At 36.6% G+C, this 17,216-nt stretch overlaps 2 protein-coding genes and 1 pseudogene across 7 annotated transcripts; 2 read left to right on the forward strand and 1 right to left on the reverse strand.

Moving 5' to 3' along the window:
• The first annotated feature begins 1,173 nt into the window (after nt 1-1,173).
• On the forward strand, nt 1,174-4,944 carry LOC113716104 (receptor-like protein EIX2). 3 transcript variants are annotated; one of them, XM_072069905.1, is made up of 3 exons: nt 1,174-1,616; nt 1,692-2,759; nt 2,841-4,944. In XM_072069905.1, exons 1-3 carry the CDS (start codon nt 1,253-1,255, stop codon nt 3,884-3,886), a joined length of 2,478 nt encoding a protein of 825 aa, XP_071926006.1. In that variant the 5' UTR covers nt 1,174-1,252; the 3' UTR covers nt 3,887-4,944. The 3 variants fall into 3 exon arrangements, with proteins under 3 accessions (XP_071926006.1, XP_027096203.1, XP_071926005.1); XM_027240402.2 differs by having other exon boundaries at nt 1,174-2,759; XM_072069904.1 differs by having other exon boundaries at nt 1,174-2,759; nt 2,844-4,944.
• A 2,367-nt stretch (nt 4,945-7,311) lies between these two features.
• On the forward strand, nt 7,312-10,308 carry LOC113716105 (putative late blight resistance protein homolog R1A-10; annotated as a pseudogene).
• Nucleotides 10,309-11,704: 1,396 nt separating this feature from the next.
• On the reverse strand, nt 11,705-17,012 carry LOC113717330 (putative disease resistance RPP13-like protein 3). 4 transcript variants are annotated; one of them, XM_027242133.2, is made up of 4 exons: nt 16,687-17,012; nt 16,556-16,600; nt 15,986-16,067; nt 11,705-14,731 (listed from the first exon to the last, which is right to left on the reverse strand). In XM_027242133.2, the coding sequence occupies exon 4, from the start codon at nt 14,654-14,656 to the stop codon at nt 11,990-11,992; it is 2,667 nt and encodes an 888-aa protein (XP_027097934.2). In that variant the 5' UTR covers nt 14,657-14,731; nt 15,986-16,067; nt 16,556-16,600; nt 16,687-17,012; the 3' UTR covers nt 11,705-11,989. The 4 variants fall into 4 exon arrangements, with proteins under 4 accessions (XP_027097934.2, XP_071926850.1, XP_027097933.2 ...); XM_072070749.1 differs by lacking the exon at nt 15,986-16,067 and having other exon boundaries at nt 16,691-17,012; XM_027242132.2 differs by lacking the exon at nt 15,986-16,067.
• Between the last annotated feature and the right edge of the window lie 204 nt (nt 17,013-17,216).

The raw sequence follows: 17,216 nt of genomic DNA on the forward strand, positions 1-17,216 counted from the left end.
TTCATATGGTTTTGTGCTTTACATATAATCCCGTTATGGTTAAATAGTTTACCATATAACCTCCTTATGGTGTAACACTTTACCATATAACCCCCTTAGGATTTTTAAAATATACACATAACCCCCTTTAGTTAATAAATAATTTTCAACTTTACATAAGGGTATTTTAGATGACTCCGTTACGAATGATCATTTTCGTTATTTTAATATTTTAATCCAAACCATGAAAGAATTATATATAACTTTTGAAATTATGAGAAGGTTGGAATTTGCCCAAGAGTTTAAGACTCAAATCAGAGATCTCATAGTTATGTAAATAATGCCCGGTATCACCTAATTTACGTTTCCAACAAAACTAATCACAATTTTGTCATTTATTATATAAGTTTTTGAGTTTTCCAAAACACTACAACCATCCCTCATTTCTTTGATTTTGTAATTCCCATTTTTTTGGTTAATTTCAACCTTTCAAGTTTAGGATATTTGACAGATATTGATTAATTTGGTGATTTTCTTGTTAAACATTCTCATATTAATCTAAACTGTAAAAGTGAGGAGCAAAACTGATTTTCTTTTAATAATGACGTGAATCACCAAATTGATATCCTACCTGCTAAAGTGTGTGGTATGTGTGTCACGACTGCCTTCCATTCACGGCAGAACAGCACGCCCGCATATTTTCAAGATATCACGACAAATATGTAGGACTTCCTTCTCTCTCTTGTTTTGGAATGCAGACTTGAAATTGTCCATTTCTCGTCGTTTTTCTTCTAACCTTCACTTTTTGATGGTTAAAAGGCAACTCAGATGTTTTAGTTACATAAAAAAGCTTATTATGAGTGTTCAATGATGTTTTCATTGGAGGAAAAAATACAGATCCGCATCAATTTATTTGGGCTAACAAAGATAGCAAATTTCTCAAGAATTTGCATGAAACAAATAAATAAATAAAATTATATTCTGTTTTACTCCCCCCTTAAATGTTGGGGGAACCTTTGGTTGATTAATCCTAGCACATCATAAATCAATTGGTCCATGCCATTGCCAAATTCGGATATTAAAATTTTCGAACAACTTTTCATTCTGGAAATTGTCAGCATCAGAAAAGATAAAGTACTTAACAGCTGTGAGACTTTCGCAAGGGCTGTTGTGTGGTTTTATCACCTTCCTACGAACATTAACAGCCGCAGCTGATCCTTTATCACTTGTATAAATGGTACCACCCATCTGACCTTGTTTCATCAAATAACCAATGTACCAAAGAAATCCAATGAGGCATCCGAATTTTCTTGATACTACTTCTTCATTGCTGTCCTTGTTCTTATTCATAACTATTTTGGTCACCAGCCAAATTCCACTTGGCTGCACTGGACAAGCTCATTCTTCAAATTTCACCTGCATTGAAAGTGAACGACAAGCTCTTCTTCAATTCAGAGATAGCTTGATAGATGAATCAAATCGTCTATCATCGTGGATTGGAGAAGACTGCTGTTCATGGGATGGAATTAGTTGCAACAAAGTAATTGGCCATGTGGTGAAACTCGATCTATGCAATTCGGAACAACTTGGATTCGAATTTTATAGTCATTGGTATCATTGCAGATCTTGCTTGGCAGGTGATCATTTAAGCCCATCTTTGGTCAATTTGACCATTCTGCGACACTTGGACCTGAGCTTGAATAATTTTTCAGGAATCCGGATTCCCACATTTCTTGGATTGCTCAAAGACTTGAGATACCTCAATCTCTCAAATGCAGGGTTTGTTGGTGAAGTTCCCCATCATTTGGGAAATCTCTCGCATTTAAGGTACTTAGATATTGGTGTTGCTTTACGTCGAATTATACAAAATAAATTGACGAGTAATGATCTTGAATGGGTCGCTAGGCTCTCTTCTCTTGAAACACTGTCCCTAAACAGTGTAGACCTTTCGGGTGCTCAAGATGTGTTCAGGGCAATTAACATGCTTCCTTTGCTAAAAGCACTAGATTTAGAGGGTTGTGGACTTACCGTTCCTCATCTTTTACACGTCAATTCCACATCTCTTTCTTCCTTGGATCTCAGTGCCAATCAATTTATCAACCCCACCATCCCTCCTTGGCTGCGTAACCTTACGGGCCTCCAAGATCTTAATCTTCGTTTTTGTTATCTAGGTGGTGAGGTTCATGATACATTTGAGCAAATGACATCTCTAGTTAAACTCGATCTGTATGGAAATCGCTTTGATACTTCAACATTGAAATGCATTTGCAACATTAGCAGTCTTACAAGTTTACAGATGTCCGAAAATAACTTGCAAGGGTCAATACCCAGTGAAATAGGTCAGCTTCGGAAACTAACTCGACTATATTTGTTCTTTAATGAGTTAAATGGGACGATTCCTTCAAGTCTTTGGGAACTCACCAAGTTACAAACATTAGAAGTAGATAGAAATTCATTAACTGGTGTACTATCTGAACACCATTTTGTGAAACTCAGAGAGCTAAATAGTTTGTACATTTCTTATAACTTCCTCTCTCTGCACGTGAGCTCCTCTTGGGTTCCTCCTTTCCAACTAAGGCACATTACGATGGATTCTATCGAAACAGGGCCCCAGTTTCCAAATTGGCTACGGACCCAAAAGGAGATTGAAGTGTTATTCATGCAAAATGTGAGCATTTCGGATGCCATACCCAGCTGGTTTGGAGTGCATTTTAATTATCTTAAAGCCTTAGATCTCTCCCGTAACAATTTGGAAGGATCTCTAAAATCATTTGCAACAGGTATTTTGAATTTGGATCTTTCACGAAGTTCATTTGCAGGAAATAGTAGCTGATTATTACTATTATTATTATTTGATGCAGCAGTTGCTGATGTTGATAAAGAGGCTATAAAAATAGAGTCTCTTTACCTCAGTTACAACCGTTTCACAGGTAGTATCCCAGAAGACTTGTGCAGGCTGAAAACTTTAATGGTTTTAGATCTATCCAACAACCATTTGTCTGGAAGCATTCCTTTGTGCTTGGGTAACTTGCGACATTTGGTCGCCCTAAGTTTGTCAGATAACAACCTATGTGGTCAGATTCCAAGTTCACTGGGTAACTTGGAGGAACTTGGTACTCTGCATTTGAGCGGAAATAAATTTGATGGGAAGCTTCCATCGTCAATGCAAAACCTGATAAGATTGCAAATCCTTGATCTCGGAGAAAATGGAATAAAGGATATTATACCAGTGTGGATTGGGGAAAGGTTATCGGACTTGAAGTTTCTGAGACTCGAGTCAAATAATTTCCGTGGAGGTATTCCTGATAAATTCTGCCAACTCTTGCATCTTCAGGTGCTCAACCTAGCACACAATAATTTATCAGGATTTATTCCTCACTGCTTTAATAACTTCACAATGATGGTATCAAGAGAAGCAGCATCAGCTGACTTGCTAATGATCAATTATTTTGAATTAAGACTTCTAAACTTGAAGGGAGGAAGAGAACTTGAGTATTCAAAAAACTTATTGTCTGTTAAATCAATTATCCTCTCAGCAAATAATTTAGTTGGTGAAATCCCTGATGAGATAATGGATCTCGTTGGGTTGCAAATTTTTAACCTTTCAAAAAACCATCTAAATGGGAGGATCCCCCAGAAGATTGGCAATTTGAAGCAACTTGAAACACTTGATTTGTCGATGAATGAACTCAACGGGGAAATCCCTCCAAGCTTGTCTGGTTTAAACTCATTGAGCTCCCTGAATTTGTCATACAATAAGCTATCAGGACCAATACCATCTGGAAATCAACTTCAGACCTTGACTGATCCATCCATCTATGAGGGAAATATTGGACTCTGTGGGAAGCCACTCAACAGCTGCCCTGCAGACGAATTGCCGACAGAAAATGGACGGACCCATTCTTGATGGTAAAGGTCACAGCGAGTCTGATTTCTTATGGTTTTATGCTGGTTTTGGACCGGGATTCAGTGTTGGTGTCGTGGGAGTTTTGGGAATCCTTCAATTCAAGAAGACATGGCGCGATGCATTCTTCAAATTTTTGGAAAATGCCAATGACAGAATTTGGGTTATGATCACATTGAAGACTGCTCGGCTACGGAGGAATTTCCATCAAGTATATGTACAAAAGCGCTTATATTCTGTTTTTTCTTATTCTGCAATAAGGTGCCACAACACAATTAGCTGGTTATCCATAACTACTTGAATTTGATAATAAGCACCTAAGTGCTCAAAACTAAGCATTTAGGTTTAGTTATGCTATAATCCTCTATGAACAAATGAATCCGAGTGCTTAAATAGAAAACCAGGATTGAATATTATTATCTATAGTTGGTTGATCTAAGATATCAAAATTTCTACAGAAACAGTAAGATAGTGGATATAATCATATAAATTTTTTTTGTTAATATTTCTTGCAAGTCTAAACATTATTTTTTCTAATACTAGCATATTGGGATACATACCATATAACCGCCATTCAAATAAAAAATTCTACTTCTACATGACTGTCAAGCATCAAAATAAAATTTCATAGCAACAATGTTTGAAATGTCAATTCTAATTTTTTTTCTTCGCCGCGAAAGACATAATAATATACTTGAACCAATTTGTCTTACATAAATTAAACGTAAGTAACTGCTAATCATGCGTTCATGTTTTTAAAATTTTTTTTCATACCATAATATGTACAGAAACAAAAATATTCTGAGTCTTTGGAAAGTGTTTATTCTACATCCAATGAGCAATGGAGGATGAAAGGGGTTTTCTTTTTCCTTAAAGAACACTTGCTAACATTTGTATTTTGTTGTGTTTCAGTGTGCTATGCCTATAACCATTCAAGTTGTTAGTGCTATTGTGGGATGTGGTTTTAGAAAGGAGACTTTCTTCCAGGTGTTTTGAGAAGGGATATTACTAGTTTTATTGTGTCGTTTTGTGCCTACATTTCGAAATATGGTATCTCCAAATGTAAATGTAATCTGAGGATTAGTCCTCCTCCTGTAAGCTCCGAGTTCTACATCAATAAAAGGGTTTATATGTATTCACAAAAAATAAACTGCAGTATTAATTTGTTGGATTAATCCTCTACACACTGACAGTATATACACTTTCACAATTGGATACATGACACATAATTCAAATTTGAATTTGAAACCCAAATTTTGTATATGTGTCACACATCCAACCGTGATAGTGTATGCACTATCAGTGTATATAAGATTTGCTCTAATTTATTTATGCAGATTAATTTAAGTACTTGACTCCATGTAATCTTAACAGGTAATTAATCATCATTTCACTTTGGCATTAGAAGTAAAAATTTTTGTAAAAATTACATAGGTGACAGGAGAGAGAAGATAGTAGAAGAATGCCACGGATTATCACTTGCAAGTAGCAATCCCTGTGCAAATACTAGTCAAGCTCTGGAAATCTAAGAGATTTTCCTCGTCTCTTATCCATAAAAACTTGGTAATGGATGGACAAGTTAAAAAATGTTTCTCTTTTGTACAATGGTATAGTACTTTTATATACAGGAACAAGCTAGTTTATTTCTTTTTTCTATATCTCATGCAAGATTTGTGGACTAAATTGCTACCCAATAACCCTTATATATTTAGAATCAAATCTAATTATTTCTCTTTAACTATTTTTGTTTAATTTTGATTGAAACTGCATACAGATCAATCCCAATATTAATGCTGCAAATTCTTTGAACTTCCAATGATTTCCTCTGGAAATATATCCAAAAGTCGCAAATAGGCTTGCCATTTAAGTCAACTTTGTTAGGCACCCAAAGGCTTTAACTTGATGAAGTAGCTTCCGTCGCATGACTACACAGCTTTTCCAATAGGGCAAATTACATTTTATCCCCGGTTTAATATTTTTTTTATATAATCCCCTTATAGTTTTAAAAACTATACATAACCCCCTCATGATTTAAATTAAAGTGTTAAAGTAACGAAAATAGTCATTCGTAGTGGAACTTTTAAAATGTCAAAATTACCCTTATTATGTCATAAGAAGACAAAAGATTAATAATAAAGGTTAATGAGAAGACAAAAGATTATAAATAGTTAATGAGAAAATAAAGGTTACATTGATGATTAAATTCACTATATTATGTCATACTGATTAGAAAACTCCAAAGAAAAAAGAGTAAATCTTATATACATTAACAGTATATACATTATCACCGTTAAATCCATGACATTATGTGTAAAAGTTAGGTTTTAAATTCAAATTTTGCATAATTATTATTTATCTAAGACTGACACGGTATACACTGTCAATATATATAAGAATACTCTTAGAAAATTATCAATAATTATAAAAAGGACAAATTACACTTGACCCTCTATGGTTTAGTTTTTTTTTTTTACACAACCTTCCTATAGTTTCAAAAGTTATACATAACCTCCTCATGATTTAGATTAAAGTGTCAAAGTGATAGAAATTGTCATTCATAACGGAACTTTTAAAAATGTCAAAATTATAATTTTGGAAAATATATTTTTGCACGTTGAGTTATTACTAGTATATATTATATTCTGGAGAAGAAAATGTTTAAGAGGACAGTTTGGCATGAGATAAAACTAAAGTCACTATATTCCGAGGTCTAAGGCACTACCACCAACACACAAGGCGACTATAAATTACAGGACAAATTACATTTTATCCTCTATAGTTTAGTATTTTTGTATATAACCTCCGTATACTTTTAAAAACTATACATAACTTCCTTATGATTTGAATTAAAGTATCAAAGTGATGGAATGATAATTCGTAACGAAACCTTTGAAAATATCAAAATTTCCCTTGTTTAAAAATTAAAATAGTTGAAGTGACCAAAATATATAAACATAATATACATGATTCATTAATCCCGTATGATTTTATGTTTTACCATATAACCTCTTTATAGTTTTCAAAATATACAAATAATCCCCTTGTAGTTAATAAATAATTTTCAACTTTACATAGGAATATTTTTGACATTTTAGATGACTCCGTTATGGATTGCAAATTTCGTTATTTTGACACTTTAATCCAAATCATGAGTGAGATATGTATAACTTTTGAAATCATAGGGGGATTAGGTACAAAAATACTAAACCATAGGGAGGTAAAGTGTAATTTACCCTAAATTACATGTCGCCTAACAATGATGCTTTAGTTCATAGCGCGTCACGAATCGGGTACATTCTGTGCACAACTCTTTCTTCTTCTTTTTTTTCCCTTTTTATTTGGGGACATTGGAGACCGCTTGTGTGGAATTTTGACTACTCTCTTCTTTACTTCCTTCCATCCTTGGTCCAATTTGACAGCAGATTCTGAAAGATAGTTTCACGGTGCGGACAAAAACTACTGAACCACTCGTGTGAAAGGAAGCAACAATATAGCACAGTACTACCATATTTCTGTTCCCTGACCCACGAGTCTAAAGTGCTGGTCTAATGATAAAAAGTGTTTGGATCTAAATAAGAAATACTGTACTAAATAAGCACTAAAAGGTAAAAACAAAGTCTAGAGAAGAGTCAGAAGACATTGCTTCTTTGTGCTATACCCTCTGGAAATGTATCTATGTCCATGTACAAAGAGTGATGGCTTATGTTGCTATCACTTCCCTCAAGCAAACATTAGACCAGCTCAAGATGAATTGCAAATTAGAATTCACATTTGATGAAGTAAAACAGTTCAAAGCTGTATCTGAAGAGATTTCTGTCATCCAAGAAATGCTTCAAGCTTCTGCAGATAGGAGCTATGATCATACCATGATGAAACATCTGGAGAGAGGCATAAGAGACATGGCGCATAAAGCGGAAGATTTTATTGAAGAATTTGTGTATATCAAAGCAGAGGCCCTGGATGATGCTGCTATCTTTGAGGAGGAGCTGAGTCTTCACCATCATATGAGGGAGGTTTTGAGTGAGATAAATTCTATCAAGGATATGTTGACAAAGATTTACCAAGAATCAGATGCAGCTGCAACCAAAGTTCCGCGAGCTAGGAATCATTCGGTGGAGCATGCATCAGGATGGTCTTCAACTCAAGAGGAAACTCTTGTCGTGGGAATAGACAATGATCTGTTAAAAGTCAAGGAGAAACTTACAGGACTGCCACATAAACTGGACATTCTTACAATTGTTGGGATGGGTGGAATAGGTAAGACAACCCTTGCTCGAAAGGTATTTAATGATCCTTTGATTGAGTATCATTTTTATGTACGTGCTTGGGTTACAGTATCACAGAAATATGTACTGAGAGACGTGTTACTAGGCCTTTTGTGTTCCCTCACCAGACTTGGTGATGAAATTTTCAAAGAAAAGAATGATCAATTAGCTGAATTATTGTATAGAACTTTGAAGGGTCAGAGGTATCTTATAGTTTTTGACGCTGTATGGGACGGTAAGATCTTGTATGATCTCAGAAGATCTTTCCCAGATGACAGGAATGGAAGTCGAATAGTGTTGACTAGTCGACTAATAGATGTCAATATGTGTGTAATCTGGACAGCCATCATCATCACATGAGTTTCCTGAGTCTAAATGACAGTTGGGAGCTGCTGCGTCACAAAGTGTTCTCGGAAGAAAGTTGCCCCCCAGAGCTAGAAGTTATTGGGAAAGAAATTGCTCAGAAATGCCAAGGATTACCATTGGGAATTCTAGCCGTAGCAGGTCATCTCTCCAGCATCAGAAAAACAAAAGATTGCTGGAAGACTGTTGCAGATGACATACGATCACCAGAGTCTAAAGATCAAGAGAATTGCTTAGACATTCTTGCCTTGAGTTATAAGTCTTTGCCTCATCACCTCAAAGCTTGCTTTCTATATTTGGGAGCTTTTCCCCAAGAGTTTGAGATCCCTGTCTGGAGATTGATCAGGCTTTGGGCGGCTGAAGGAATTCTCAGAGCAGAATGGCCAGAGACCCTCGAAGAAGTGGCAGAGATGTGCTTACAAGAGCTAATGAGTAGAAGTCTAGTTATGGTTAGGAAGAGAAAATCCAATGGTGGTATTAAAAGTTGTGGCATCCATGATCTCGTGAGGGACTTGATCTTGAGAGAAGTTGAAAGAGAAGATTTTCTTCTGGTGCTGAAGTCAGATGCTAATTTCTTTCCCACAGATGCCTATTATAAGCGTTGCCTCTGCTTCCATCATCAAATAAGCAGATCCTATGGTATGTTTAATTCCAGCAGCAGGATAGAACATTGTGACTACATGAAGCCTGCAATTCCTCATTGTCGATCTATTCTCTTTTATGGTCGACTTCAAGTGACAGAATTCGATAAGATGCTAGATTCTCGTGTTACTGTGATGGATTTGAAGTTGCTGAGGGTACTAGAGATTCTTTTTAGGTTCTTCGAGCATTTCCCTGTTGAGATAACGCAGCTAGTTCATCTGAGGTATCTTGCACTTTCCGCTCGTACTTATTTTGGTACATGCTTGTCCCAGCTGGGGAATCTACAAACACTAATTAATGAGCATGACAGGAATGTAACTTTACCTAGTGACATATGGAAGATGCCTCGGTTAAGATATCTTCATATAAAGAATGGTGCTTGTTTGCCCTATCCTGCAGGAGCCAAAGCTATTGCAAGCAACTCTCTTGTCCTAACCTACCTACATAAGCTTTCAACTGTAAGCTTTACCAATTGTTATAGGGAAACGTTTGCCTGTCTTCCCAATTTAAAGAAACTCGGTATCTGTGTGAAGCAACCATCACATAATTGCCTTGATGATCTTCTTTACCTTGCTGAACTTGAAAAACTTAAATGTGTCTTTCTGGGAAGAGGTCAATTCTCCGGTTGGAATGCTTTCCCACCAAAACTTAGGAAACTGACCTTAAACGGGAGCTTTCTGCCATGGGAGAAGATGAGAACTCTTGGTTTGTTACCCAATCTTGAAGTACTCAAACTGAAAGACTATGCTTTCCAAGGGCCAGAATGGCAAGTGGAAGAAGATGAGTTTTGTCAACTAAAATATCTGCTAATTGATGGGACAGATCTAGTTCAGTGGGGAGTAACTTGTTCTCATTTCCAAAGGCTACAGCAGCTGATTCTGAGATGTTGCAGACACTTGGATGAAATACCAAGTGAAGTTGGAGAAATTCCTACCCTGCAAATAATTGATGTGGATGATTCCAGCAGTCTTGCCGTGAATTCAGCAAGGCTTATTCAGCAAGAACAATACAGCATGGGAAACGATGGCCTAATAGTCAGGATACATCCTAGAGAATAGAGATTGATAGATCCATGGAGAAACTTCATTAGAGATGTCATCCCTTGTATACTTGTTTCTGTTATAACAAATTAATCAAGTTCATTTTTATCCAAAATTAGACAGTTCATTGCCAAACTTTTTTAATCAAATTGCCATGTTCTTCTTCACGTTACTTTTTCTGATCTCTTAGTCATTAATCTGTACTTGCTTTGTGACATGCTAACACTGAAGTGGTAGAAGAGCTCAGGTCTCTCATGCTATCAGGATTCAGATCGTGAGAAGCCATTCTGGTGATTGTTCTTATGTCTTTTGTTGATCAACTTCATAATCTGACTTTGGCACAAGCACATTCCTCCTTACTGGCCACCCACAGGTGTTTGTGATGAACTAAAAGTGCATCAAAATTGACCCAGCTTCGATCTATCCATTCCAATATTTTTGGTGTTATATTTCAATCTTGGAGTTTCTCAGGTCTATATAGCTCCTACATAATGGATGATTGTTATGTTTTTTTTTTTTTAAGCACAGGTTAAAAAACTTTGTTGTACATACAAATCTTATTAGTGAATACTGACACCAATGTCTAAAGACAGTTGGCTGAAATTCCTAGTGGAGTTGGAGAAATTCCTACTCTGCAAATAATTGATTTGGATGATTCGAGCACTCTTGCTGTCACTTCAGCTAGGCTTCTTCAGCAAGAACAAGAAAGCATGGGAAATGACAGCCTCATTGTCAGGATACATTCCAAAGATTAACGGATCCATGAAGAAACTTCATGACTCCATTAATGAAGTTGGCTCTTCTAGACCATTTTTTTTTTTTTTGTCAATAAGTTGATCATGTTGCTTCTGATTCTCATATTGGGAGTTCATAGCTGAAAATGTTTTATATGTTGCTGTCTGCAGAGCTGTTCTTCAATCATGTCAACATTTTGTTAGCTCTTAATTCACTAATCTGTGCTTGCTTTGTAGCATGAAGTTTGTACAAGAGCTCGGGGCTCTCAAGAATTCAGATCGTGAAAAGCCATTTTGGTGAAAATTCTTATTGATTTCTTCATTAACATAAATTCTTATTTAAGCCTGCACAATGGGCAACCCTCACCTTCGGATTTTGTACTTCAATTCTATTTCAAATTTTCTGGATATGATAGTTAATTCCAAAATCTCAAACAGGGCCATTATATAATAGATGTACATGATATGATCTTTTTGATGTTTCTTATTCCACCATCCACCCCCCCCCCCCGGGCCCAACAAAAAAAAACTATTGTTTGAAAGATGAAGTGTAAGGGTCGCTAAATAGTTTTAATAGGAATTTTTTAATTTTACTTACAATTATTATTGAGATTTAATCATGTGGAATGTTACATATTTTAAATTACTACCATAATTAAAATCCATTAACTCTAATTGAAAGATGGGGAGCAATATGGGTGCGACAAAAACTAAGATAAAAAAGTGCCTACAACTTACCATACCACTAATCATACATTTAGTATAGTAATAGATAGATGCACACATCCAAGGCTTGGCACTATAGTATAGTTGAAAGCAGCATTCGAACATTACAACACATGGACAAAGAAGAAAAGGAACCATTTGATTTTTGGGAGTGAAGTATTTTCAGTCCCCAGCAGTCTCTTTTCTCACATTTGAACATCTCATTGGATCTTTATCTAAAAGGCTTAATCAAGGACAGCATACAATTTAAAAAACAACTAAACAATGAAGGGAAAAAAACAAGTTGTACTTATTTAATTGATGTATGCACCGTGGCTAGGCGTAGTAATTTAGTGATCAAAGATCTGGCGGATAGATGAGAAGCTTGAATGCACTGTTCACCATTCTCTGATCCTGCTGTTTTTGCTGTTGAATTAGCCTAGCAGAGGCAGCAGCAGCTGGCGTTGGCCAATAAAGCTCCATATTCTGGAGGGCAGATACCTCCCCAAAGCCACAAGGGATCTCCTCAAGGTGTGTGCAGTGTTTAAGGACCACTCTTTCGAGTCTAGGAAAGTGATGACTTGAAGCATGCCAATGCACCAAATCTGACCTCCCAAGCTGCAATACTCTAAGAAGGCGAAACCCACCATCTAATGGTTCCCATCTGCTTCCCTTGAATGCATAGTCTTTTAGCTTAAGCACCTCAAGATTTGGCAGCATACCTAATGTGGACATTTCCGACCAATCCAGCAGCGTGTCGGATAAAGTGAGCTTTTTCAGATTTGGCGGGAACTTATAGGACTGCGGAAGACCAGGTATGTGGCATTTGAAAGGATCCAGGGGGAATGTGTCGTTCAACAACTTCAATGTTTCAAGGTGATCTAACTTAGCTAGATTATCAAACAAACTCATTCCTCCTCTTTCCTGCACAAGCATAACTAACTTGCCCCGAATTCCTAGTTTCTTCAAATTGGGAGTCCTTGATAATATGTTCTCTGTGCAACACTCAGGCACGATCGTGCAAATAGTTTGAATATTTCTTCGTACAAAAGGATCTTCACTATCCTTCCTTGTTTCAGCACGAGGCCCATGTAAGCAACTTAATCCACTTGTATGCAAATGTCGGAACTGTAACATTTTCCATAAATCTGCTTGAATGTCAAGATTCCGAGATGTTGTTACAACAACGAGTGTTTGCAGATTCCACAGATTGGAAATTGCTGGAGGAAGAACCTTGAAGTGGCCAGAAAGAGACAGAAATCGCAGGTGTACCAACTGCACTATCTCATTCGGAAAGCGTGAGAAGATAATTGACTTCAAATCCAATATCCTAACTAGATTAAAAGCCTCATGGACGAAAGATGTGTGTTCTCTAGGCACATCCCTTTCATCCATAGAGAAGCAGAAGAAGGAGCGAACATGAGGACCAGAAGGCCTTGAAGAGACAAACTCCAAAACATGTGAATGGATACAAAGTCGGCGACAGTAATTTGGGATTGAGGTCAAAGAGGCACGATCTGGTATACCCCTGATCACCTGCAAAAAATTTTCTTCTGCACCTTCTCTTATGCATAAATCACGGAGCATATCATGAATTCGGCATGACTTAATCCGACCATTTGCCCTCTTCTTTGCCACTATAACCAGATTTCGGTCGACAAGATCCACCAAATACTCTTCTGCAATATCTTCTAAAGTTTCCTGTCCTATTTGTTGTATAAATCCCTCAGCAACCCATAATTTCAGTAATTTCGACACCGGGATCTCAAAGTCTTCTGGAAAAGCCCCAAAGTAGATGAAGCACACCTTCAAGTGATCAGGTAAGTGCTTGTAACTCAATGCCAAGACGTCCATGCATTGCGTTGGATCTCTAGCAACATATGTACTTACACTTTCGGCAACTTTGTTCCACCAAGTGCGTGTTTTCTCTCTCTTTGAAAGAAGTCCCGAAACAACCACAATTGCCAGAGGCAGTCCATCACATCGTTTTGATATCCGCTGTCCCAGCTCTTGTAGCTCTGGAGGGCAGCTACCCTCTCGGAAAACCTTCTTACAAAGTAATTCCCAGCTTTCTTCGTTAGTTAGAAAACGCAAACGATGAGGATTACAGTAAGGGTTAGCATGCATAGCCACCTCAGTGTTTCTACTAGTTAACAATATTCTGCTACCACATGCAGTATTTGGAAAAGCCATTTTGATATCATTCCAGGCCTCCGTTGTCCAGACATCATCAATGACAATGAGATATCTGTTGCTCCTTAAATGTCTGAACAATTCCTCGGCCAGCCTGTCATCATTCATTTTGTACACTTGGTCGGTGATGAGGCCCATGGAGTCTAAAATGCCAAGAAAAACTTCTCTTCTACAATATTGTTGAGACATGTAAACCCATGCACGAATATAGAAGTGATATTCAATAGAAGGATCAGAATAAACCTTTTTCGCCAAAGTTGTTTTGCCAAGCCCACCCATGCCCACAACTGATATCACTTCTAGCTGTTCTGGTCCATCAGTGAGCCGCTCAACCACTGTTCTTGCCTCTTCATCAAATCCTACAACATTTTCTTCCTCCACAATAGGTGCCCTTTTTCTGGCTGATGGTTTATAAGAAGGCTCTCCACTTTGCAGGCTTTCAATTCCAAACATCTTCTTATCATAAATCTCTTTGACCTTCACTTTGATGGATTTAATATCTTCTGACACACTTCGCAGCATATTTGAGTGATCTAGGGCATGAAAAACTCTTTTCAAGGCACTTCTTGCCTTTTGCATTGCTGCATGCACTACAAAAGTGTCAATGATATCTTCTGCCTCATAGGTCACATCTGTAATTTGTCGAACTATCTCTCTAACATATGCAGATTCATCACGCTTCTCCCGAGAGTCCTTAAGGAAAGCCTTCATCAAGCTAAGCTCCCTGTGAAGAGATTCGACTTGATCCTTCACCCCTGAAAGTAAGTCTACATGATAGAGAAGTAACTCCTTTAAATTAGCCAAGAGAAACTCTACAACGGCATCTGCCATCTTTCACGAGCTCTAATCCTACAGAAAGTAAGTCTGCTATCTTTGACGAAAAACTAAAGCAGAAACTCCAATCACCTGAATGAAAATAATGTACTGATTAGATTCTTATCAGATGCTCTAAAGAGAGGAATATGTGCAGATAAGCTTGCTTTAGAAGATGCCCTTTTTACAGAGACTTTCAATGCATATGAATTCAAATTTGCATCAAATGACATCAGACAGAGGAACAAAGCATGCAACCAGCACGTCATGATGATCACTGACAAACAGCAGCCAGAACTTTGAAGTCTTCCAAAATCTTTATCCTGATTCGTGATATTCAAGAAAACAATCAAATGAAGTAGTTCCATTTGATTGAACAACACATACCCACGAATCAACCTATTCCTCAAACAATAGGTTAGCATATTCAATAAACTTAATTTTGGTCCACAGATATTGAAAGATGTGAAATTACAAGAATTAAGTAAAGTTTATTAAAAAGCCAAAAAAAAGGAAAAGAGAAAAGGGGTAGAACTTGCAAAATGCTTTTTGGACCAGATAAGAAATTGAAAAGAAATTCAATTTGATAAAATAGAAACAAAATTTTCATGGCCAATTTATCACGTGATAAAGAACTGAAAACAAAATATTGAAGATTCTGATCCAGTAAACCTCTCTAGAAAGCACCAAAGAAACAAAATTAAAAGATTTAATTGCAGCAACAATTAAACAAGCATTAGCATAAATCAGTAAGGGAAATTAAGCAAAAACAAAAACTGTGACACCTTAGAGTCATAAATTTCAAAGTCACTGCTAAGTAAGAAAGATATAGGCAAGAAAACAGTACCTTCTGAAGTGTATCGATACACTGCAGACCAAGTAATATAGCATGCAAAAGACCAGATGGACTCTTTCTCACATAATTCAAATGGGATACAACAAATTTACCTGATAATCCCAGTTAAGAAAGCCAATAAGAACTGCAAGTTGAAAAAATTGGAAGAAGGGATGGACCTATGTTGTGAAGACCCATACAAAAGTCCATCAAAGAAAGAGATGCGCCAAAAGATGTGTTTTTAAAATTTAAAGCCACATAATCTCCAATAGCTTTACAACAGAAAGGTGTAACCTTTTCCAAATCTGAATCATTTTTGTATTTGTAATTTATTCTAAGCTACAATATGCATCTCCACATGAAGCTCACTGGTAATTTCTACACCTTATAGCATGTCAAATGCAATTAACTACAACTAGTGGAACCCTCTTCTTGTCTTCAGAATGAAAAAAACAAGCAGAAAATAAACCTTATGATCTTAGGATGCTTTTACTGAATTACTTGAATCTTACCCTATTTCACATAATTCTTGGTATCTTGGAAAGAGCAGCACCTAAGTGAGAGAAGAATTTACGGCTCAGGACTTCCTATAACCTGTGACAAACCCTCAATGTAGGATGAGCAAGGTATGAAGACAGCATGATACGGAACTAAGTTTATTCTGCCCAAACAGGCTTCAAGTCACAAGTTTACACTATCAAATTGGAAGAACACTTCGCAATGTACCCTACCACACAAGAAACTCCTATTTTAGCCATTCATATTCTTTTCTTTCCTTCTGACTATCTTCACCACTTCATGTGAAGCCATAAGTTTTTAAAAAATTCGCTAAATTTGATTATTACATTGAAGTCATAGACTCAAAATTCAGAAAGCAAGGATCGAATGGTGAAACCAAATTATCACAAAATCCAGCTAAAGAAACTATAGTTCAGGAGAAATCCAGCAACACAAGTCAATATCTAGCAAAGCAGAGAAAGTATATATGCCATTTCTCAGCTAATTGATGATCAAAAACTTATAACTAGTCAAAATAAAGTACCACAATAGCAGCTTAAACTTGACTAAAACATAACTCTTACATTAATTATGCCCAAAAGAAGGCCAACTGAGCAGGCGAACAGTGCCTGCAACAACCAGTAAACCCCAAATCAGAATTAAAATTAGGCAGAATGAGCATCAAAAACAAAAGGGATGAGAGGAGAGGACTAACCAACCATAGGAGTGAGACACCTGAGATAAATGGACGGTCTTTTATAGCTAAGGACAAGTAAACTGTATCTAAATTTCTTATCAGTTATGTCTGCAAGAATCTTTTTCTTCCTTTTGTTTCTGATTGCTCACAAGCATTTCTTGACTGTAATCTCCATTCCGAGTGAACTTCGTGTTTGAAGTATCCAAGAAATTGCAGAGACGACTTTAGTTTGTCAGTGGAGTCGGTCAACTGAGGGAGTGGAAAAGGAAGCTGTGAAGAAACTCGGTGAAGTAGTCATGAATCATGATATGGACTTCTCCTGAATTTTTGTCTTTTTTGGGTGGAAATTTACTAGCATGACAGGTCCTGTGGCTATTTACACCTATACAGCTATTTTGCTTCAAATTAAAGAAATACTATTAATTTTTTATTCCCGTAAAATAAAAGTTATCTCTTATTGATAACTTAAAACTTACTTTAAAATAGATTTTCCAAAAAAAAAAAAAGAAAGAAAAGACACTTTGGATTATTTACCTGTTATTTAAAAT

This window comes from Coffea arabica, chromosome 11c (assembly GCF_036785885.1).
Source record: "Coffea arabica cultivar ET-39 chromosome 11c, Coffea Arabica ET-39 HiFi, whole genome shotgun sequence".
NCBI lineage: Eukaryota > Viridiplantae > Streptophyta > Magnoliopsida > Gentianales > Rubiaceae > Coffea > Coffea arabica.